The sequence below is a fragment of the Mytilus edulis genome, chromosome 10, assembly GCF_963676685.1.
Source record: "Mytilus edulis chromosome 10, xbMytEdul2.2, whole genome shotgun sequence".
In the NCBI taxonomy this organism is placed as follows: Eukaryota; Metazoa; Mollusca; class Bivalvia; order Mytilida; family Mytilidae; genus Mytilus; species Mytilus edulis.
In genome coordinates this window covers 35,121,792-35,148,276 of record NC_092353.1, presented here as the reverse complement: position 1 = coordinate 35,148,276, position 26,485 = coordinate 35,121,792, and the positions used below count along the sequence as shown (strand labels likewise).

The following is a 26,485-nucleotide window of genomic DNA, read 5'->3' as shown; positions in this document are numbered from 1 at the left end:
AATAACAAATTCAATCACTGAATAAAACAACTTCACTACTCAATGTTTTGAGATAGGGTTTAGTATAACGGTCAAGAAAATTAAATTTTGCACTTAACTTGAAATACAAAATTTGATATTGTTTGAAAACTCAGAAACATGTTAGATGTTATTTTTTGTTTTAAAATTCACATATAAATGTTTATAATCATTTAATTAGTCAAATTGTCTGATAATGTTTCCGCTGAGTTTACATTTCAGCTGAGCATTTCAGACAGTCAAATTCGACTCGGGCCGAATTGTCTTTGGGCCGAGTTGTCCAGAATACATGCAGACAAGATGGCTGCGCCCATGAAGCACAGTGCGACCTTCTTGTCGCACATTTGTTCCAAAGAATATGCTTTATTACGTAGATCTTTTATGGTACACAATAGTTTAGCTCTTGTCTACTTTATTGTCACAAGATATAACAATACACAAACTCACTTTGTCATAATGGTCTTCGCTAAAGCGTTCAACAAGATTTCATACATCATAACATAAACAAATGGACAAAAATGGCTGTATTTACACCTCCAAAACTTCCCAGAGTACCGAAAAACCTGTCCAATTGGAAAGGCATTGAGGCCTGGCATCCACTAAATATTTAAAGTTAAATACATATTTTTTTATCGGGAAAAGATATTTGTTTTGGATTTTGATGGACATATGATATTTGCTGTTTCTGCAGAAGGTGTAAAAAAAACTGAATTGCCTTTGACACTGTCCACTCAATTAAACCATTTAACTCACCTTTGGTTGTGTAGATATCCATTGTCCATGCAAATCAATACAATTCAGTTGTTACCTGAAAGGGGCATCTCAAAGTTCTAGGCCAACTTTAAGGTAATAGGTTTTTTTGTCCAATTGTTAAGATTAACCTTAACTTCTATTGTATTCAAAATAACACACTTAATTGAATTCAAGCATTTCTACATGACAGAACACAAACAGTTGTCATTAATGGCATTTCTTCTACCTCAGTACCAGTAATTTTATATAACCAATCAGGGATATAACTCCATGCATATGTAAATGCTCTTTTGTTCCCACGTTGGGCAGTTCGTTTGTTCTTCATCCAGACTACATGAAATACGTCGGACAAATCCGGTGAATAATGGATCGGTCTGGTAAAATTTTGTTGAATTCTGGTCCGAATGTCCGGTGTTTTTTTTTTTCATGGATTTTTCGAGATTTTTCTAACATTCTAGCAAAAGTGCCAAACGATCTCAAATTTATTTTCATGTTTATTATTCATCACAGCGATGTTTATTTTGTTCAACCACTAGCTTTATGCCGAACATCGCCAACCAGTAATGTGTAAATCCGGGTAAAAACATATCTGAGTGTCAAAAACAACAGTGGATGCCATCATTGGCACAACCGGAAATGTAAATAAAACCTGATCAGATTCTGGGAACGGATAAGGATAATTCCGGGTTTGCCGATTAAATACAATAAATGAATAAAAATCCAAGCAGATCACACAAAATTTAGCTATGAAATATAAACACTAGAATTGAAAACCAAAAGATATATGAAAAAGAAAGAAGAAACAGGAAATAATATTTTATACAGAAACTCTAAATTAAGTTTAGTTCAAAAACATTGTCAAAATCCAATAAAATTGGACATTACTCTTCACTGAAATGCATTCAAGCAATTATGCACAACTTTCATAACAATATACCCTCTTGTTACATCATTTTGTTTTAATTTGTTTTAATTTGTGCATTTTGGGGAGGAGTAGGGCACAACAAAGTAATATGTTTGTTGTTTTTTGTTGGATAAAATACAATTAGATGTAAAGAAAATTGGTCTGGTAAAATTTCATTTGGTCTGGTAAAGCTAGGATGCTTACCTGACCGAATGTCCTGTAAAAATAAAATTCATTCGTGTAGTCTGTTCATCTGGTTTAAAAGTTTCACCGGAACAAAGTGACTAGTTGAAAAATTCCAATGTAACAATTCAACTAGTTAGAAAGTTCTTTTTTGCCAAATTAGTCAAAACCGGAACTAACAAACTAGCCCAAAAGTTCCAACGAAATTTATCGACCAGTCACAAAGGTCCATTTGGTGAATTAATGCAAAGTAAAAGCGCAACATATTATATTTGAACCAAGATACTGATTACAAAAGTCAAAAGAAACTTATCAACCAGTTACAAAGTTCCATTTGGAGAATTGATGCAAGTAAAATAACGCAATAAGTTCTAATTTATTGTTATACATTAATCTGAAATTGATATTTTTAAAAGTACCCACATGAGGAGGGGGTATTTTTCCCTCTCTTGAGGGTACAATGAATACTAAATATGCATGATAATGCAACTTATTCCGTTTTATGTGAGGTATAATGCAATACAACTTAAATTTTGATATTCAGCCAGAACTATTCAACTAGCTACATTGTTCCGGGACTTTTCAACTAGCTACTTTTTTCTGGAACTTTTCGACTGCACTCGGAATAAAACAACTAATTGGAAAGTTCCTAGGAACGAAATAACTAGTTGAAAAGTTCCGCCGGAACAAAGTAACTGATGGAACATAGTGGCTGTTACATATACATGTAGCCTTTAGAATGTTTAGGGTTATTACAGAAAATATCTTGCATGTGTTATTACAAATACTTTCATGAGTTGTCTACTCTTTAATCTTTAATGTCTCTAAATCTATAGTAACATATGTTTGTTATTTGTAAAAATAATCATAAATATTTTAATTCTTAGTGGGCTGTAGGGAACTCTTTAAACTTTGCACAGAAACTAAACATGCTAAATGCATACTACATTGTAGGTCTTAATATTTGATTTTTGAATTGAATTAATACATTTTTCTTAAACCATAGTAAATCAATGAGACAAAGTTTTAATAACAAGGCTTATTTATTCATGTTATTAAACAGTCAGGGGACTTATTGAAATAAATGATTTTTAAATCACTTATTTAAGTAGCAAATTCGAAATTTTGTCATAAATTGTGATTTTGAAGTTTTACTAAAATTTTAAACACATAGGTTTAGATAATATCTTTTCATTAGTAAAATTGGAAAAAAATGAACTTTTTGCTTCTTTTAAGTAGCAAGGTTTATGCCTTTGATGCTATCATTTAGCTGTAAATTCTATTTTATTGATAAAACTGCTATAATAATGGCTTAACTTAATGAACTGATACTTTCTTAACAGATTTTTCCCAGCAGTGGGAGTATTTTTCCTGTAAAGTTCAAGGTTTCATCTTTCAGATTATGTAATAGAATTCTACTGTTCACGATTAAAATTTCACTGTTCGGGGTGTTGAAATTAGTGAGGGTTATTAGAATAATGATATTTAAAGAAGTGATTTTTGGAAGGAAATTGGGGTATGATACGTGAGCAAGTGATTTTTATGTCATTATCTTAGATTCAGTACAAGGTCATCACCTGACATGACCTGGTCATCCTAGACAACACAGATGTTGGCCCTGATAATTTTATCAACATAATTAGTCCCTGGATCATTAGTTTTCTATGTTTAAAACTACAATAAAATTAAATCACTTAGTTTTTGATAAATTTGTACTACTAAAATAGGTGATTATTAAAGAAAGACAACTCTTACTTTCAACCTTTATGAACATAATGTTACTTGAATCAGTGATTTAGAAAATCACTCATTTAAGTAAGTCCCCTGACTGTTAAAGGCATGTAACTATTATATGAGACATTTGCGAATCACTGGGAAGCTTTCACAGAACCTCATTAATACATATTCTAATCATTATTTGTTTTACAATAAATTGAAATAAATTGTAATTTAGCATGATGTTTGTCTCATCAAAAGCTTTGGAGTGATGCAGAGAGGCTGAATTAACACCCTTTATATAGTTATTACAGGCTTTAGCAAAATGTTTAGTTATTACAGGGATACTTTTTTCTGTAATAACATTCATGTAGGTGTACTATATGCATGATTAACAAACTATGAACTGTTATATAATTATATCTTTCTATAGTTAAGTATAGATAAAGACAATAGTAATATCAACAGAACTTGTATACATTTTAACAAAACTAATGATGTTTATTGTCCCATTTAAACATGTAACATACATAAGTTATCACAATTCTTTGATTTTTAAGTCCATAATAACAAATGTATGTTTTTTTTTAAAGAAACTTGCTAATTTTAATGTTAAAATCTTTCAGCAAAGTCAGGTGATATGCAGCCGAGAAAAAAATTCAGAGTCTGTAACTTCAGTACGAATAGATTCAAAGATACTGAAAACTCCAACCAAACCAGATGGTAAAGCTCAAAAGATAAGCAGAGCAATGAGAGCATACTTAGAAAAGGCAAAAAGATATCGTAAGTAAAATATAGATTAGCTGTGAGCCCTCAAACTTGCACTTTTCTCCGTGTAAAGTTTTGCATGAGTCAGTGATTTATTCCTATTTTTGTGGGCAAGTTTAGTGACATTGATTTTTTTGGCAATATAAATGCTATATACATGTAAGTATAATAAATAACGTTGGCCAAGCAGCTTACTTGGAATAAATATCTGAGGAATCCGGGTCCGTCCGCCCTGATTCTGGTTCGCCCTAGTATCTGTTCGCCCTAATACCTGTTTGCCCTGAGTCCGTTCGCCCTGATTTTATTTTTAAGTATAGTGTTGCGTTGTGTGTATATAATTGAATGTGTTGAAGTCCGTCTACAATTTCGCCGAATATTTACGATGACGATGTATCATGTTAAATTGTCTAAAGCTAGCTGCTTTACATGCTATACTAGGTTATATGTGTTGAAGTCCGTCTACAATTTCGCCGAATATTTACAATGACGATGTATCATGTTAAATTGTCTAAAGCTAGCTGCTTTACATGCTATACTAGGTTATAAGTTTCAGTACATTTCAGGACTATAAGTTTTTGAGGACTAAGTTTGTATCTGTATGCAATTACGTTACTAGGAAATATAAGTTTCTGTAAATATCAGCACCACATTGTATTTTTAAATGTAAAACAACTGAAGACTAAATTATTTGTATGTAATTGAATATGTTGAAGTTTACATTCACCGAATATGTATTTATGATGTGTTCTGTGGTACTGCTATTAGGAAATAAGTTTCTCGGAATTTCAGCACTACATTGTATTTTTAAATGTTTTCAAATGACACCTACTCAGCAATCAAATTCCATCAACAGTAATATTAAAAGTAATTATAAAATAAAGTGTAACAATGCAGCCAAGACTTTTATTTAATTAATATAAATTTGGCAAATATTCTGTATTTAACTTTTAATAGATATACATAAATTTTAATAAATTTTAATATATATATATATTTCGTTCATTGAAGTAACATATACATATCATAAATGAATATAGGGCGAACGAACCCAGGGCGAACGGACTATCAGGGCGAACAAACTCAGTGCGAACGAACCTAGTGCGAACATGTAATCAGGGCGAACGATCCCGATACCATATCTGAGTAACCAGAGATAATACATTGTCATTTTTTACATCCAGAGATAACTCTGAGTTCCTTCACTATTAAATACTCTGCCACAAAATAGTACCATCATTCTGGAAGTGGTGTTAAACACTAGTCAATCAATTAATGTTTGTTTTACAGAGGATGCTATGGATGAGCAGAATACACTGTATGAAGTTGGAAAGAGACATTTAGCAAATATGATGGGAGAAGATCCTGAAGGCTTTACTCACAAAGATGTTAAAGTAAGATTTTAGAAAGTAGTCTTGCAATGGATTATTGTTTTGCAAATTTTCTAGTATTTAGATATAAGTAGATGTGATATGAGTGCCAATGAGACAACTATCCATCCAAGTTACAATATGTTAAAAGTAAACCATTTTAGGTCAAAGTACTGACTTCCACATGGAGCCTTGGTTAAGACTGAACAGCAAGCTATAAAAGAGTTTAATGCTTTTAAAATCACTACATTCGATTATGGAACTTTTAGTAAGGTCAGTAAAAATTTCTCAAAATTGTTGAAGGCACCTTGCTACATGAAAGAATTTCTGCGTCTATCTAAAATACTGATTTTTCTGTGGCTGTCCAAATGTCTTGCCCTTTCAATATCCAGGTAAACACTGACACTTGGCAGAATCTTCCTATTTGATATCAATTTGTTAAAAGACAACTATCATATAATGTCTTCACACCAACAGATATACATGATATCTATTGATCATTGTTGATAGTTAGAGCTCATGCTATTTTTTTCATATTACAGTCAGGGGTACTACTTGTACAAGTTATTTTTTTTATTTACTTGAAGAAGTAAAAAAAAAATATATACATATAAGGAAATAAATAATGTTTGAATAATCTCCCCTTAATTTTCTCAAAAATTTACTTGCATAAGTAAATTTTTCTTACAATCCCACAAAAGTCCTCAAGTTTTGAGATGTAAAATCATGCCTTTAATGATTTTTCCTAGGTTTGCTAATTTTTGTTTGTTAGAGTTTAATGTTTCATCTCATTAATTCAACAAAGAAACCGATTGCGCAAAGATCTTAAGTATTTACGCAAGGCCTTCAAAAATTGCTCCTTGGGGGCTTGTAAATGAGCAGTGTTCTGAAGCTAACAGACAAATGGGATTTTCATTGTCCATAAAATTACACTTAAATGATAAGAAAAGACAACTGCAAAGGGCAGATAATTTAAAATTCTATTAGAGCAAAGAAATAATAAGAATTCAATAACAAAAGATAGGATGACTTTTTTACTTCTACAAGTAAAAATATCTGAATGTCTAAGGGACATAACTCAGTGAATATTTTTTTTTACCTATACAATTAATAAAATTCACTTGTATAAGTATCCTACAAATTTACTTATATAAGTATATTAATATTACTTCTTCAAGTAATTAAAAATAACTTGTACAAGTAGTACCCCTGACTGCATTAGATCCATATTTCTTACTTCAGTATTCTTGTACACTTGTGTGTACGCATGCGCGAAGGAAACATCTACCTTGAAGAGCTCCGAGAAAAATTGCATCAAATACAGATTTTGAAGTGTAACAAAACCACAAAACTCATCAGACCTTACATATTTATAATTTATATATATTTATTCGTTTGAAAATTCCAACGATGTTCTTTTAAACGTCAAAACATAGTGGGGTTGGTTGCCAGGTAATCGTAAACAAAACAAAAGATGGCGGCAATCTTGAAAATCGTAATCGTCTCTATATGTTTATCAGTCTTCAAAATTAATGAATTGAACTCTCAACATTCCTATCCATTTGTGAGATATTCCTTACGAACACAATGTTCAACACTTATGATCAGCTATGTCCTCAAACAAAACTCCAATCTAAATCATGGTATTGAAATGATACCTAAATCACCGTCTTCTGCATGGAAAAACTTTACACTTATATGTATCCTACTTGCGGGAGATGTCTAATTGAACCCAGGCCCGTCCATATATCCATGTGGATATTGTGAAGTGCCAGTTACTTGGGAACACAAACATGCAATATGTTGTGATGAGTGTAGCATTTGGTATCACTCAGACTGTCTCGAACTTAGTGCCTCTAAACTACGTAACATACAAAATATTAATGTGTCTTGGATATGCTGTAAATGTAGTACCCAAAATGTGGGGAGCTTCACATACCATTCTTATGAACTAGAAACATCAAATCAATTTAGCATGCTCAGTTCAGTATCATCATTACTGTCCACAGACTCTATGTCAACAATACCATCAATTGACTCTTCATTCAGTCCATCAGTATTTAGTAGTCCAAAACCAAGAATACTTAGTAGCACAACTGAAGAATCACCATCAAGAGCCTCAAAATCAAAATCAATCAGTGGCCTAGAACATAAACAACAAAACTTCAGAATCCTTATGATAAACTGTCAAAGCATCAGAAATAAACGATCAGAACTAAACGAAAGCGTTGAATACATAAAACCTGATGTCATGATAGGGTGTGAATCTTGGTTAACAAACGAACACCGAACTGCAGAAATCTTTTCAAATGGGTACAACAAAAATGTTTTTTGCAAGGACAGAAATAAAAACGGGGGAGGTGTATTCATTGCAGTCCATGATAAATTCACTACTTCCGCAGTTGAAAACAGTGAAAACGATTGTGAACTACAATGGGCAGAAATACAAACAAAGACCAAATCAGTCATATTTGGTTCCTACTACCGTCCACCAAATGCAAGCATAGACGCACTGCATAACCTCAAAACATCAGTACTAAATGTGAGTGAAAACAGCAAAGATAAACCTATTATACTTGCAGGAGACTTTAATCTTCCGCATATTGACTGGAACAACAACACAGTCAAAACTGGAAAAGCACAAGTAAAACATCACCAAAAACTACTTGAATTTATTGAAGAGTTTGGTATGGAACAACTACAACTAAAACCAAGCTGTGATAACAACATCCTTGACCTATTTCTCACAAACCATCCAAGTCTTGTAAAGTCATGTAACACACTACCTGGAATATCAGACCACAACATGATTGTTCTTGATACTGACCTAAAACCGCAGTATAATAAACCAAAACCAAGAGAAATATTTGTTTATAAGAAAGCAAAATGGGAGGAGATCAAAGCTGACATTATAAAATTTGGCGCTGACATCATCAATAGTAACACCTCTGTTGAAGATAAGTGGACCAACCTTAAAAACGGTATAGAAACAACACTCAACCTTAATGTACCAAGGAAAATAACAAATAAGAGACATAATCTACCTTGGCTATCAAACAGCGTAAAAAAGAAAGTTAGGAGAAAACACAAACTATTTCAGAAAGCTAAACACACAGGAAAGCCAGAAGACTGGGCAAAATTCAAACAACATAAAAGAGCTACACAAAAAGCTGTACAACAAGCTCACTGGCAGTATGTCAACACAATACTAGATGCAGCTTTGGCGGAAGGTAATAGTAAACCTTTTTGGCGATACATAAAGTCCAAATGTACTGACAATATAGGTGTAGCTGGAATTAAAAAAAATGGAATTTTACATCAGGACAGCAAATCCAAGGCAGAATTACTAAACGACCAATTTAAGTCGGTCTTCACCAAGGAAAACGCATCAGATCAACTACCACAGACCCATGAATCAAAATACCCAAGAATGAAAAACATCAACATCGAAGTACAAGGAGTAGAAAAACTATTGAGAAACTTAAACATCAGCAAAGCTAGTGGACCAGACGGCATCGCAAATAAAGTATTAAAACTGTGCTCAATTGAATTAGCACCAGTAATGAGTCACATATTCCAGCTTAGTCTAGACTCAGGTACTCTTCCATCTGACTGGAGAAACGCTAACATCAGTCCAATATTTAAAAAAGGAGATAGACATACAGCAGCAAATTACCGACCTGTATCACTTACCTGTGTTTGCTGCAAACTCCTTGAACACATAGTTTGCAGGCACATCCTGAAACACCTGGAAGCACACAATATACTTACCTCACTTCAACATGGTTTCCGTAGTGGCCATTCCTGCGAAAGTCAACGTCTAATTACTATGCATGACATCATGAAATCCTTTGATGCCAAAAAGCAAATTGATTTAACCATACTGGACTTTAGTAAGGCATTTGACACTGTGCCTCATCGAAAACTACTACACAAATTAAAGAACTATGGAATTGATGGTAATACAAATGCATTGATTAAATCATTCCTAATGCAACACCAACAGCGAGTTATCGTCGAAGGAGAATTTTCTTCATCTTGTTCCGTCGACTCAGGGGTGCTCCAAGGAACTGTCCTCGGTCCCCTTCTTTTTCTATGTCATATTAATGACTTGCCGCTATGTGTAAAATCACAAGTACGTCTGTTTGCCGACGACTGCCTCCTGTATAATACCATCGAGACACCACAGGACCAACACCAAATACAGAAAGATCTAGATTCACTTGACAACTGGGCAAAGGACTGGGGTATGCGTTTTAATGCCAGTAAATGCTATGTCATGTCAATTCACCGTAGCTGGTCCCCGCTCACATACAGTTATACACTAAGTAAACACATATTAGAGCAGGTCAATGAAAATCCATAATTAGGTGTAATTATTAGCGATAATTTGAAATGGTCATCACACATAAACAAATTCTGCAACAAAGCCAATTCTACACTTGGATTCATCAGACGGAACCTTAAACACTGCAACAAACATTTTAAGGAAACTGCCTACATCTCGCTAGTTCGATCAGTCTTAGATTACTCAGGCACTGTATGGGACCCATACCTACAAAAAGACATACAAAGAAGAGCAGCTAGATTTGTTTTCAAAGACTATAGACGTACTAGTAGTGTCACCTCCATGATGAAAGATCTTGGTTGGAAACCTCTTGTGGAACGAAGACGAGAACAACAACTGGTACTACTGTATAAAATAGTGAACGACCTGGTAGCCATCCCCACTGAACATCATATAGAATTTAATACTAGACCATCCAGAACTTATAAAGTCAAACAAATAAAACTTTTATCAGCAAATGCTGACATTTATAAACATTCTTTTTTTCCACAAACTATCATAGTTTTAAGGCAGTTATATCGCGCGACTAGACATCAGTGGCGCACACACATTTCCTGGATAAGTTTTACTCAGTATTTTGAGTTCATTTCCAGTACTATACAGATACAGATACAGATTCTCCATTTTCATATTTGCATTAATTTCACATTTATAAAAACCTTGCAATAATTTCAGATTTACAGATTTTAATAAGATCTCAATTTTTTAAATTACAGAGAGCTGTTGCATACCTATTACCTTCAGGACTTCACGAAAAGAAAGCCAGACCTGTCATGCCCGTAAGTTTGACATTTTAATAACCAGTCTATAATATGGCTGTCATATTTCTGGAATTTGCAGTCATAAAAAAACGATTTCTACATTTGGACTCAAAATTCAACCAATTATATTACTGGATTTTGTGTTTCGTGCACACACCGAGTACTGAGTAAAGTTAACCATTGACCCTATTGTAAAAAATTTGGAACAAGGAAAAAATTAACTGTTTTACTAAAAAAAAAAAAAAATAGTAGAGTGGGGTGCTCATTTTCGCCATATCTTTCAATGTTTTCTTCAGTTTATGTTGAGGTCTTTATGTTTTTGAAGTATACTGATATTTCTATATGAAGATAACTTCAAATGCAAAATATTCTTAGCTTGAAAACGTGTTTGTTTTGAGTAAAATCATCTGAAAAGTTGGATTAAAGGGTGTTTGAAATTTCCTAATTTTTTGTCAAGGGGGGACACATATTCGCCGTTTTTACATATCTATTTAAAACCAAATAACTGCAGCTTTAAACAATATATATCAAATAAATTTCATTATAGACGAATAGCAGACATTTGAAAGGTGTAAAAAACTGAAATTTAGGGCAATCAGTCAAAGAATTACTAAGGAATGCTTCTTTGAAATCGTTTTTGTCATTCAGGAAATTGTGTGAAAATCGTTGTCCATTTTTCGGTCCTTTGCCGTAAGTGCCGAAATTTAGTCTCATTTTCAAAATTAATCATATTTGTTATAAAAATGTAATTTAACGGCATATTTATTCCATTTCAACCATCCTTTGAAGTTTTTACACCTCAAAATCATAAAACGACGAAATTGTGTCCATGGCGAATATGAGCGCCCCACTCTACAGATAAATATTTTTATCCCCGGCTTAGTATATATATCTAGGATTTTGATTGGTTAAAGCACGTCGTTACAAAACCGATAGCCCCTGGGTGTTGCTAACCCATATCCCCGGACGTTGCTAACCATTATCCCGGGAAGTTTCACGCAAGTTTTCCTTAGTTCCATGATTGCTCCTTGTGAAATATTGAATTCTGTAGATAATCCATGATGTTTGTAATTAAACATTTAATTCATTAACGATGTTGTCCTATTACGCCGATCATTTACACTCATTCCATTAAATGCATCACTTGACTGCAACATTTTCAAGGAATGGGACTACTGACCTAGCTATGCAAATGACCTATGTTGACGTCACACCATCTATGACGTAACTCTCACAACATTGAGCGCCAAATTTGACAATCCAGTTTGTCTGTCTCGTCTTATATTTGACTACCTGTAGGTTTCTACCAAAGGTAGTACCCTACACCCCGTAGAAACTAGGTAAAATTTCAAAATTTCAATAAAACTTTTTTAGATAATGAAAAAAACGTTGTTCTCACGTTACACTTTGTACCCGAATTTCTATAAAACTCGCCCGTTTCGGACTAAGACCGGGGATAAATTCGTTATCTACGTTCATACCCGTAGATATGGATATTTTAACACCCTTCAGTACCCTGTACACCGTTTGGCTACGCCTCATGGTGTACTTGGGTACTTCAGGGTGTTAAAATTTCCATATCTACAGATATGACATAGATAACTTATATTATGAACATGTGTAGCAACTTTGAATGGAAAATGAAAGAAATGTCTTATTATTAAATTGCAGGATACAAAAATCTAATATTCTCAAAATTATTAAATCAAATAATTTGTACTAAATCACAATACTGTTTAAAGGGGCACTAGCTGTCAAATTCATGGTCACCGAGTTGACCCAAATTCTCATAGTTGATTGATAACAATGTAAAACATTTATCCAAACTATCAAAAGTCTAAAATAAACAGTTTACAGAGCATGGGGTAGATAATATATAGGTTCGTTTCATGTGTATTATAGTACAGACGCCATCTAATTAACTATCGATTTGACCTCAAATGACCATATAAGCGATGTAAACATAAATAAGGATATGAATAGATTAAACCAGATTTATAGGTCTGTTTGATTTTATTTTATAGATTAAAAATAGATGTTTCTCATTGTTTTTAACCGTATAAGAATGATTTTATGTGCATCGAATTAGTAATCAAATGATTTACCTTAGTTTCACTTTCATTGTTGACATTCTTTTAATTTAAATAACCAGTACACGTACAATGCATGCGTTGTCAATCTCTAGCTAGGGGTTAAATTGAAGTTCACATGAATACGGATTTAAAGTTTCTAATTATCAATGTTTCTTAGTGTAATTTGACAAAATTGAACCTTTTTGGCTGCGAAAAAGCGAATTGTTATTTCACTTTTTCACTTTCATTATTGATTGAACAAAAAAATAATCAAACTTTATATGTTTTATATATCTCGTAGCTAGTGCCCCTTTAAAAGCTAATAATCACCACTTTTTTGGTTCCTGATCAGTTCTTGAAATAAATACTAATATAGTGTCCAGCAATATATATAAGAATAAGAAGACTGGTATGATTGCCAATGAGACAACTCTCCACCAGAGACCAAATGACATTGAAGTTATGTATATTCAAAAAAAATATCAGAGTGTTCTTCTGTATCAGTTAGACTATTTGTTCTTGATTTTAATAGATTGGACTATTATTTGATTTTTTTAATATTTAAATGGAAATGTTGTATGAGTGCCAATGAGACAACTCTCCATCCAAGTCACAATTTGTAAAAGTAAACAATTATAGGTCAAAGTACAGACTTCAACACAGAGCCTTGGATCACAGCAAGCCAGGCATTTAATATTTTTACTCTACTTTTATTTATTTATAGTTACCTGTAGACATACTTCCAGTACAAAAAGGTAAGTGATGACAAATAATAATGTATAACCTATTCCCCAGCGGTATACAAAATGATTAAGTTATCAAAGTGGTTACAATTGTACAAAAATCTTTTAGAGCGATGGAAAAGAAAGTATCAATAAAAAAAGAATTATGTGAAAATGTGTATATACAAATGTTATACATATAAAGTGAATAGAATTGAGTAATGTATCACCTTAGAAAATAAAAAATGTTTATTTGGTTTTTTTTGGTGTTTTAACTTTTAATAACTTTGCATTTTTTAGAAGGAGGGGGAGGGGATTTATAAATTCACAATATAATATCAACTACAGTTCAATAATAACATATATTAAACAATACCCCAACCATTTTGATTTAAATTACAGTTGTACAGTTTGGAACAGATGGCCGACCTTTCCATTACATGTTCTACACCACGAAACCAGTATTTTCTGAATTATTACATGTAAGTACATAGAAAAGTTAAAACCGACTCAGCGGACAAGTGGTTTGATTCTACTGTATCACTAAACTGTCAACACTGAGTTGGAAATTATTTGTTAATAAGCAAATCAGAACAGTGTTTTTGTAAAATCAAATCAGAGTGTTTTGCACATTATTACTATTGCAACTTGCAATAGAATAGGTTTCTAAAAATTTTAAAACAAATTTTTGTTTAAATTTTGATAGATTTTTTTTTACATATTTCTTAAGATTGTAATGATTAATCTGGCATTTTGATTTATTGTTTAGCAATTGCAGCAATAAATCCATTCATAAGTTTGCAAAATATTGTGATGTTTATTTTACAGGATGTGACACAACATTTACGAACATTAAAAGCTAAAGAAGATGAATTTTATAGAACTGAAAAGTTTGATCAAATATATGAAAACACATTGTGAGTACTATAAATATTAAACACTAGTAACTTTTTAGTTATATAGTTTACATGCATTAGGTAGTGCAGTTACTTGTCATCTAAATTTTTTCAAGTTTTCATCTGTGCAGATTTAATCATGTAATAATGTAAACATAGTTAAATTAAACTAATAAAAATTTCATTATTTTGTAAATGAAATGATATTGTGCATTTGCGTTGACTTCTAAATATTTCTAACAAGTGAAAAAGTACACATATTATAATCACACTTTTCCTCATATGTAGTCAGCAGCTTGAGAGTGATAAATTTTAGCACTTGAGCGTTTTTCAGATTTTCAAATCTCACCGACATCTATTTCTTGTTTTCAACTCTTTGAATAATTCCCATCACACTTCTCTCCAGTACTACTGAACAAAACAAATACATATATGGTCATCATCTTGATAGTTATCAGCTGTAACATGTAGGAACTCTTAGACACATGCTTTTAATTTTTAAAGCAATTGCTTTTATGCCGTCGCGTATGGCCATCTTTGTGACCCAGATCAGAGACTCCGCCCAGATCAAGCCATAGTATTTTGTTAAACAGGCTCCTGGTCAGTCATTCTTTAACACCTATGTATGTTTTCTAATGCAATACATAGCTTGAAACTTTAATAAAAAGTTAGCAGATTTAAGAAGTTTCATAATATGTTCTTGTAGATGTATTTTTGTATTTAAAGGGTCAACCGTTTGACTATCAAATAACATAGAAGTCCGAGTGAAAAAAAGTACATTTTTATAAATGCGATTCCGTTTTCCGCCGTTCGTACGATGTTTCATCAAAATATGGATTCATTTCAGTTGTTGATTTAGTATTGAAAATTTAACTGAATTATCTCCTAATAAATACGTTTTTTTTATGTTTAATTTGTGTTTCTTTAAGAGGTCAGGTGCTCTTGTTCATTCATAAAATTATCGTTCATTCATACATTTATCGTAAAATCAAAATCACTACACAGGTTAATGCGTAGTGTCAAATTATTACCTGTAATCTAAAAATAGACAAACTTTATTTGCGCAAATAATTTAGCGGAACGAAACCCTTGTTGAAAACACATAACAATAAGTTCGTTTTCCTTTTCTGTCAAAACTCCGTAATATTTATCGATCACCTTACTAATGAAATAGACCCGTCCAAACGTAGTAGATGCCAAGTCGGTCCAGATGAAGAGATATTTACAATTTGGAATTTTCTAGTTTATTAATACATAGATTGAAAAAAGTACGTCTTTTTAAATATCATGATCAAAACTGGGTTTGCATAACAAATGTCAGATGAAACCATTATCCTCGTCTTTTCAGTGAACAAGTCTACTACGTATACGTTTGTTGACACTCGACGGTCCACCGTGTTAGCAATTTTATTTCACATGTTTTCGAAATATTGAAGATCATTTTTCGCAATGTTTCCTGAAAATTGATAAATATCATGACAAAGTAACATTATGAAAATATTTTTATTAAGCTGAAATATACATTTATTCTTTACATGTTTATGTCTTGTAAGATATTTTATTTCTTTCCCGTTTTTTAACATTTGCGTCTGGAAAGTTGAAATGTTTTAACTTAATCATTTGTGTTAATGGTTAAATATAAATTAATAATGAAAATTGTTAAAATTAAATCAATAAAGGAAATTATTGCCAAGGAAGTTACAAACACTACCAGGGGATAATCCATGATGATTTCTTTTTGAGTTATATGTTTCAGCACATGTATATTTGACCCCAACTTTAGCCTGGTAAACGTGTTGTCTCCTTGTGAAATATAAAACATATTAAAAATGACTTTCTGCTAAAGTCTTTTATTTATATAAAGTTAAAACCTTCTTACTTTTAACTAGACAACACTCATGTCAGGTTTAATTCTTGTATATATGTGGATGAAAAATAAATGTCCCCAAACATTAACATGGCAGCAATTGCTTTTACAGCCTTTAAGGCTTTGATTAATATGTGGAACGAACTTATAATGTGATACCCCCAGATCCCCTTTTATATATATGTTTTTCACAGTTTAAATTTTTGTATGTTATTTCAGAAAGTTTGTAGATAGTGACTGGATATCTTATGAAAAATTTACCCGCCTTTTTAAAGAAGAAAGAGTTTCTGAAGATGAAGTAAGTATCTACCAAATGTAATCAAAATAACATTAGAAAAGAATGTTAACTATGGTCTCTTGTTTACAGTAAACATATGGTACTTTACACACAATGTTAACTGTGGTCTCTTGTTTACAGTAAACATATGGTACTTTACACACAACAGAATGTTAACTATGGTCTCTTGTTTACAGTAAACATATGGTACTTTACACACAATGTTAACTGTGGTCTCTTGTTTATAGTAAACATTTGGTACTTTACACACAATGTTAACTATGGTCTCTTGTTTACAGTAAACATATGGTACTTTACACACAATGTTAACTATGGTCTCTTGTTTATAGTAAACATATGGTACTTTACACACAATGTTAACTATGGTCTCTTGTTTACAGTAAACATATGGTACTTTACACACAACAGAATGTTAACTGTTGTCTCTTGTTTACAGTAAACATATGGTACTTTACACAGAATGTTAACTGTGGTCTCTTGTTTACAGTAAACATATGGTACTTTACACACAATGTTAACTGTGGTCTCTTGTTTATAGTAAACATATGGTACTTTACACACAATGTTAACTGTGGTCTCTTGTTTACAGTAAACATATGGTACTTTACACACAATGTTAACTATGGTCTCTTGTTTATAGTAAACATATGGTACTTTACACACAATGTTAACTGTGGTCTCTTGTTTACAGTAAACATATGGTACTTTACACACAATGTTAACTATGGTCTCTTGTTTACAGTAAACATATGGTACTTTACACTCAATGTTAACTGTGGTCTCTTGTTTATAGTAAACATATGGTACTTTACACACAACAGAATGTTAACTGTGGTCTCTTGTTTACAGTAAACATATGGTACTTTACACACAACAGAATGTTAACTATGGTCTCTTGTTTACAGTAAACATATGGTACTTTACACACAATGTTAACTGTGGTCTCTTGTTTACAGTAAACATATGGTACTTTACACACAATGTTAACTGTGGTCTCTTGTTTACAGTAAACATATGGTACTTTACACACAATGTTAACTGTGGTCTCTTGTTTACAGTAAACATATGGTACTTTACACAGAATGTTAACTGTGGTCTCTTGTTTACAGTAAACATATGGTACTTTACACACAATGTTAACTGTGGTCTCTTGTTTACAGTAAACATATGGTACTTTACACAGAATGTTAACTGTGGTCTCTTGTTTACAGTAAACATATGGTACTTTACACAGAATGTTAACTGTGGTCTCTTGTTTACAGTAAACATATGGTACTTTACACAGAATGTTAACTGTGGTCTCTTGTTTACAGTAAACATATGGTACTTTACACACAATGTTAACTATGGTCTCTTGTTTACAGTAAACATATGGTACTTTACACAGAATGTTAACTGTGGTCTCTTGTTTACAGTAAACATATGGTACTTTACACACAATGTTAACTATGGTCTCTTGTTTACAGTAAACATATGGTACTTTACACACAATGTTAACTGTGGTCTCTTGTTTACAGTAAACATATGGTACTTTACACACAATGTTAACTGTGGTCTCTTGTTTACAGTAAACATTTGGTACTTTACACACAATGTTAACTGTGGTCTCTTGTTTACAGTAAACATATGGTACTTTACACACAATGTTAACTGTGGTCTCTTGTTTACAGTAAACATATGGTACTTTACACACAATGTTAACTGTGGTCTCTTGTTTACAGTAAACATATGGTACTTTACACACAACATGTGTTTATGCCATTATCATCAGGTAAAGAATGTTAACTGTGGTCTCTTGTTTACAGTAAACATATGGTACTTTACACACAACAGAATGTTAACTGTGGTCTCTTGTTTACAGTAAACATATGGTACTTTACACACAATGTTAACTGTGGTCTCTTGTTTACAGTAAACATATGGTACTTTACACACAATGTTAACTATGGTCTCTTGTTTACAGTAAACATATGGTACTCTTCACACAACATGTGTTTATGCCATTATCATCAGGTATTCTTGGTACCAGAAGTTTAAAAAAAAAAAAAAAACAGAATAAAAAAAAAAACATTTGATAATAAAACCAAATGGGCCTACACAAAACAGAAAATTTGTTACAGTAATTCAATTTTGTATAGAGAATTACTGCTGTTAAATATTTCATTTTTTTTTAACAATAAGATATAGATAATTCTTCAATTTTAAACTTACTATAATCATGCCAGTACCAAATAGATCCTATACTTGACTGAAAGTTGGTAACTTTTGTTTTCTGGAACTTAAAATGCACCATACAATGATAATTTAGAATATAACCCTGCCTTTGGAAGACAGGATAATCTATCGCATACAAATAATTTTCACCAAAACACAAATAAAGATGTGCTGTTCTAAGAGAAGATCTAAGTGACCACTGCCTTTTCTGAATATTTGCACAGAGGTCATATTCAGTACATTTGGGAAATTTGTGTGAAGATAGCTTATATATATAAAACCCTCATTAATTTATTCACAGCATTGTTTCAACTTGTGTGATATAGATAATAGTATAATATTCTGTTTAGACATTTGCTATTGTAAAAAATTATGATGTCCTCATTTTGTCTGTTCTTTTTCTTCAGGTTATTAGGATGTTCTCATTGATGTAAACCACACATCATCTTTCATTCATTTGCTACTTGTAGCTATTATTTGGTCTTGTTTTACAGATATTATTAGATTTTAGATGCAATACCTCTTCGGATAGCCTGGAAGTTTTTTGTCCATCAGCTCATAGACATGATTTTGTCGTTAAAAATGGAATTTAGAATTAAATAATAAAGGATGACTGTTATATTTGTTTTTGGCTATTCAAAATAAGCTGAAAAATAATGAGTGCACACTTTTAAATAAGTACACATATAACCTGCTACATGATTATTCTAAGTAGCAAAAAATATAGAAATACCTTTTTTCTAACAAAATCAATAAATTTAGTATTAGTAAAATGAATTCTCTTTTTGTTTTAATAGAACTTATTACATTTTAAAATTACATGTTAATGTTTTTTTGTTTGTTTTTTAGTACAACCTTTTCTTGAAGAATGTTCAGCGCCTTGTTGACCACCCATTAAACCATAAGGTAGAAGACTTTATCATGCGTTACAGAGAAAAATTCTTAGGAACTCAAGCAAAACCTAAATATAAGATAGTAAGTACATCAATATGATAAGCTAAGTGGTTTGCTGCTCCAGGATTTAAGATATCTGCCATAAAATCTTCTCTAAACATCAATCAGTGGTTGGGAGACAACATGCAAATTTCCTAAGATTTAAAATCTTTTGATGTTTGCATTGTTTACTAAAATACCAATAAAATAATGAAAAGATTGAAACAAAACAATCATCGTCATACTAGAGAAATTCGTTTATGGATGAAAACAACACTTTTGAGCTAATTGGATCTACATCTTGGAAATGATATGGCACCAGGGCTTCCAAAAAAAATTTCAGCCAGCCGAACGTTTTATATTTGATCCTGATTTTAATCCCTAAGTCTTAGTCACAAAAGGCAATTATGGTAATCAGATGACCATCCCAATGATTGAAAAAAACGATATTAAACTTTACTTTGATATGAATTTGATGTTCTGACGTAAACTGTTAAATTGACAGTGCATCATTTAAAGTGTGCACATCAGCGTGCTCATATCTACCTTTGACTCTTTATTTGTGCAAAATGACTTTGTCAAAAACTTTACTTTCTTTTTTAAAATCACATTTCGGATGTTGTCTTGACAATGGTAAAACATGTACCATAAACGGATACGTAAAATCTGTGTACGTTTACAAAGCATGACTGAGTGAAGAAGCTCTTTCCACTTTAATTCTTCATCAAAATACTTGAAATGAACATTAGATGCAGGTGATGAAATAAGCATTTTTGAAGAAATTTAGGATGCAATTAAATTTCCCACCTGTGCACATGCACACTCGTGTTCTAGTTCATACAACGTAGTTCTGACGATTTTTTCATTTAAAACCTTTTTAAATTTTTCATCAAATCATGCTTATAAACCTATTTATCCTGATTTAGAGTAATCTCACAATTTGAATGGCTGATATTGTCCTAATAAATTTCAGTACATTTTTTTATTAAGTCAATATGAATTATCTCCCTTATTTATTACGTCAATTGGAATTATCTCCCTTATACCATTGACCTAACAATTTTTTTTTTTTAAATGAGTTGCTTTATAGTCCTTATATTTTTAATTTTTACATTTGGTTGATATTGTCCTTATATTGAATTTAAATATGGTAATATGTAATATAATAAAATCAGGAAAAATTCGTTACACAGTGTTGAATTGTCCTAATACAGAATTTATCGGGTCAATAAAATTCATATCGAGTTTGGCTTTGCCTCACCCAATATGAATTTTATTGACCCCATAAATTCTCGTATTTGGACAATTGCACACTGTGTAACTAATATTCTTATAATTTTAATCTTTTGGATTACATCCATTAGATACAAACTGCTGAAATGTAAGAAAATAATTATCCCCCACGCAACGAAGTTGCGGAGGGTATAATGTTTTTGACCCGTCTGTCCGTCAGTCCGTCAGTCCTGTTTCTTGTCATCGCAACTCCTCTCAAACCACACAACAGAATTTCACGAAACCTTTTCAGATAATAAGGACATACTATGTAGTTGTGCATATCGACGGGAAATTGCGATTCAATTTTTTTTCTAGGAGTTACGCCCCTTTGAACTTATTTACTTTAATGTACTACTGCAACAGTTTGTCATCGCAACTCCTCTCAAACCACACAACAGAATTTCACGAAACCTTTTCAGATAATAAGGACATACTATGTAGTTGTGCATATTGACAGGAAATTGCGATTCAATTTTTTTTCTAGGAGTTACGCCCCTTTGAACTTATTTACTTTAATGTACTACTGCAACAGTTTGTCATCGCAACTCCTCTCAAACCACACAACAGAATTTCATGAAACTTTGTAGATAATAAGGACATACTATGTAGATGTGCATATCAACAGGAAATTACGGTTCAATTTTTTTTCTAGAAGTTATGCCCCTTTGAAATTATTTGCTTCAATGTACTTCTGCAACAGTTTGTCATCTCAACTCCTCTGAAAACACACAACATAATTTCATGAAATTTTGTAGATAATAAGGACATACTATGTATATTGACAGAAAATTATTATTCAATATTTTTTCTTATACAATTTTTTTATCTTATACTTATTTAATTTCTCCAATGACAATGTGGGGACGTGGGGTATGTGAGCGTGCTCACTAAGGTTCTTTAATTGTAATTAGACCGATCAATTTATAGGATGTCCTGTAATGAAAATAGTTTACCTTTCACCTGAACAGGTCGATTTCAGCTGTCCAACAACTAATTAGCCTTGATTTAAATTAGGAAGTATTGAAGTAGGGGTTGTTTTGATAGTAATTAATCATCATGTCACTTTTATGACCGGAAATGTATGAATGTTTAAGGCAAAAGTTTGGGTCAAAAAGATAGTGAATTATGTTAAAATGACCGAAAAAGCCTTGAAAACTAAAAAGTAGATGACCGTTTCATGCTTTACCGGACATTATACAATTGTCCGGAATATATGACCGTTTTGGAAGCCCTGTATGGCACGTCCTAAAACTTACTGAAATTGTTTATAATGCTATAATATTAAAGACAAATATACAGAATGGTATCCAGATTGATATCAAAATGATATCTCAGATTATGCAAAAAGCTTGTCTTCATCTTGTTTTAAGTATAGAATTCTAATTTAAGTTCATTTTGTAGATAAATTAAGAGTACTCACTTCTTTTCCAGCTTGAAGAATCTGAAGATGGAACAAAGGTGATTCGTGCAGAGGGTAAGGATTGGAGTCCAAGAATTACATATTTAATCAAGTTTTCTGGATTTGATTGTTTTAGCTAGTACCAATTTTTACCAAATAATATTTTTTTTATTATTTCAAGAATGAAAGAAACAAAAAAATACATATAAATAATTATTCAAGTCAATTTGTTTAAGCCGAAAGTTATTTTGGGGAAGAGTAAAGGGTTATGGGTTCCAAAGAAAATCTTTCTTATGAGCAAACATTTGGCCACATTTAATCTGTACAAAAACAGGGGATGGGGGTTATATTTGTAACCTCTGCTAACAGGGTTTACTAGTTTCAGATTTGTTAAAAATTTTAACATGATCACCTTGTGTAACTATTTCAGGAAGTAGAAAAACAGCCAAAGCTGAAGTCGTGTTAACATCTCCAGGCACTGGGAAATTTACTTGTAATGGAAAACCCATCAATTATTTTCCATCTGTTATAAGCAGGTAAATTGTTTTAAACTGGAATATTTCTAATTGTTGAGATTGATGTTTTGTCTTTGCTTGAGATAAGTAACATATTTTATACGTCAATCAAATGACAACATATTTTTTTCAATCTATATGTATAGAACATTTTATTTAGGGCTGTTCAAGAAAAATATTACATCCCACCAGGGATGGCACTTTTTTTTTAAATCCCATTACCCACAGAAATAAAAACATATTAACACAACACTGCCTTTTCTTTTTTTTTCTTTTTTTTTTTAGATACAACCAACCACATAAATGTTTTTTAAAATGCCTGCCCTGAGGGGGAGGCATAGTATATTTGGAACAGCCCTTATTTGTTTCCCTGGAATGATGATGTATTTTTATTAATTAAAATATAAAGATAAATTTCAAGGAAACATAAAAATGGGAGAATTATATTATTTTCTATATAGCAAAAGGTCTTAAAATATTCAGTATCTGTGTTGTTCCATTACCAGTTAACTTTGGTAGATAGTTGTCTCATTGGCAATCATACCAGTATGGTATGATACCACATTTTCTTATTTATATACTCATTTAACAATTCAATAAATCTTGAAATCAAACTTCAATATTTCCGAAGACATAATTTTATGAAAATATTCAGCTTAAGAAATTTAAAAGATCAAATTATGTCCGATTGGAGTAAAAGAAAAACACCGTAATCCTGATCTATATATTTTTATTAACCAAAATATCATTAGTCAAGAGAACAAAATTTTATTTCTATATAGTGACACATATTTCTGAATCTCTGTAGAGCTCTATTTAGTTGTGATATGGCTTCTGATCCCTTCCCCAGCTGGGTCAAACTAATGACTATCTGAAATTGACATAGCTGCTTGTCCACCTTTCTCAAAGAATTAAATACATAATCTAAGAATTCAAATATAGAAATATATCCAACAACTGACCAAACTCATTAATTCAAGATTCCAAGTAGTACATGAGTTCATTATCAGTACTATTTTGGCAGGAGTTTAATATTTCTCATTATTTGGGTTCTTGGGTTTGTTTCTTTTCTCATTACATTGACCTTTTAAAGGAATTTAAGTAGAAAATGAGAACTTTATCTCTTTCTACGCATTTTGTATTCTTTTTATACAACATTAACTATGTCCATCACCTATTGTCATATGAAGAGAGAGGAATGATATCGTTAGATTTATTTCACATGTATAATTATCAGTTTCTATATTTCATTTGGAAATCTCTGTTTTTCATTGCAACATTGTAATAACTTAGGATAAAAGAACAGCTTGATAATAATATACCTGAGTAGGGGTAAATGTTAGGCACTGGCCGGGGGCACTGGACTGTTTGCCTTATGAAATAGCATGTACAAAAAAATGAATGATATGTTTGTGTAATACAAAGCAGAAAATATTCAGCGTATTAACTGCTTTCATGCTGAATATACTTGTAATTTCTAAAGGTGGACATTTACTATCTATCAAACTTTTTTGTGTTAAAAACTTTCGAATTGATCTAAGTAGTTAAATTTGAAACACCCTAGAAACTAAGGAGTGTATTTGTCAAAAATGACAGGTCAACCACAATCACTTGAAATTAGATATACATAAAGATTTAACTTAGTTTTTGTAACTTTGCATATGTAACATTCAATGAGTCACTTTATTGTAGAGAGCAGATTATGTTCCCACTAGAACTGGCAGAAAAATTAGGACAGGTTGATGTAGAGGCTAAAGTTGAAGGTGGAGGTCAAAGTGGTCAGTCTGGTGCTGTACGTTTAGGCATATCCAGATGTTTAGTATCTATTGTTGATGAGGAGACAGTACAAAAGATGAGACTAGGTAAAACAATTTTAACAATTTGCCATTTTCATTTTACAGACTCTTGACGCCCGAAATTTATATTATTGACAGGTTACCTTCACTGTGGTTGAATACTGGTACTCTGTCAAGCAAGAACATCGTAAATAAGTAAATTCCAAATTTTAATCAGTACAATTTTGAGGGAAAGTTAACTGTTTAAATGCATTCTATACATGACTAAATCAACAGTAACAGTAAATTTTCCCCCAAATTGTACAATTATATAATTGATTTTACCTCTATTGGTTGCTCCTAATTGACCAAGTACCAGTATGTCCTACCACACAGTAGGTAACCTGTCAAATAATTCTAGAACCTAGAGTCAAAACTCAGTAATATGAAAAAAGTGTATTACATATAATAAAACCGATTTTCTAAATTTCTAACAATGTCTTTTAAAATACACGCATTGATATAGACCAACATCCAAAATGGCTGCCATTACCAAAATTATTTTACATAGAACTAAGAAGTCAAACAAAGGTAACCTTCTCAATTTAACTTTATTGATATTTCCATCATCTCACCAATTATTTAAGTATTAAGATCAAAGTCTCCAAAAAAAATTTGATTGGTCATATAATCAACAAATTAATATAATTTCAAAGGTAAACTGGTCAAACATTACATCTTATTTAGTTCAATGCATTAAAAGGTAATTTAGTTCAATGCATTAAAAGGTAATTTAGTTCAATGCATTAAAAGGTAATTTAGTTCAATGCATTAAAAGGTAAAAAATATAAAAGTATTATCTTATTATTTGTTTTTTTTTATTTTAGCTGGATTATTAACTAGAGACCCAAGGATGAGAGAAAGAAAGAAGCCATTCAAGAAAGGTGCAAGAAAGGGTCGTGTATGGTCAGTATTTCATTCATTAAGTATCAAATCAAATTATAAATACTATTGCAGCAATAAATTGGCTAAATTATTACATAGATCTAGATATGGGTTAAATCTTGTGTTTGGCTTATATTTCATTGGTTAGTTGACATGCATTATATTTTTGCATTATTCTGTAGGCATATGTTCTTAGAACAGCACCAAGACGTGTGAACAGAGAAATTCTTCTTCTTATTATTTTTATAGTAATTGGCCTTAATTGTTACAAAATAAATTTACTGTAAATTCAGAAATTATTGCATGCATTTATTATTGCGATTTTTGCAGAATGGACAAAAATGCAAGATTAATTTTTGCGAGTTGTACCAAAGCTGCACACATTTATATCTGTCAGATATCAAAATGCGAGTTCCTATTATTGGTATTTACACCCAGTAGCATTATTTCGTAATGATAATAACCGTGCGATAATTTCTAAAATTACAGTAGTTGTAAACTTAAATTTATAGAACAAGATTTATTATTATTTACATCCGAAAATTAAAATGATTATATGTTTTTATCTTTTTTCAGGAAAAAGAGATAAAGATATACAAGGGGGAATATTATATTTACCAGGACTTGTTTGTTTGTTATGTATATATACAGTCAAGTATTCGTTTGTCATTTTATTTAATACACATACAAAACAGAAGTTATTGTTATTGTGAATTCTGAAATGCACGAAAAACCACTATTTTTAGGCAGCAGCAA

At 31.7% G+C, this 26,485-nt stretch overlaps 1 protein-coding gene across 1 annotated transcript; it reads left to right on the top strand.

The window, feature by feature from the left end:
* Positions 1-284: 284 nt before the first annotated feature.
* Positions 285-26,426, top strand: LOC139491012 (small ribosomal subunit protein uS9m-like). Its single transcript, XM_071278254.1, has 14 exons — positions 285-402; positions 4,201-4,357; positions 5,630-5,733; positions 10,774-10,836; positions 13,615-13,645; positions 14,015-14,094; positions 14,441-14,529; positions 16,595-16,673; positions 19,737-19,862; positions 22,527-22,569; positions 22,925-23,030; positions 24,702-24,871; positions 25,672-25,750; positions 26,306-26,426. The coding sequence occupies exons 1-14, from the start codon at positions 319-321 to the stop codon at positions 26,316-26,318; spliced, it is 1,224 nt and encodes a 407-aa protein (XP_071134355.1). The 5' UTR covers positions 285-318; the 3' UTR covers positions 26,319-26,426.
* Positions 26,427-26,485: the final 59 nt, after the last annotated feature.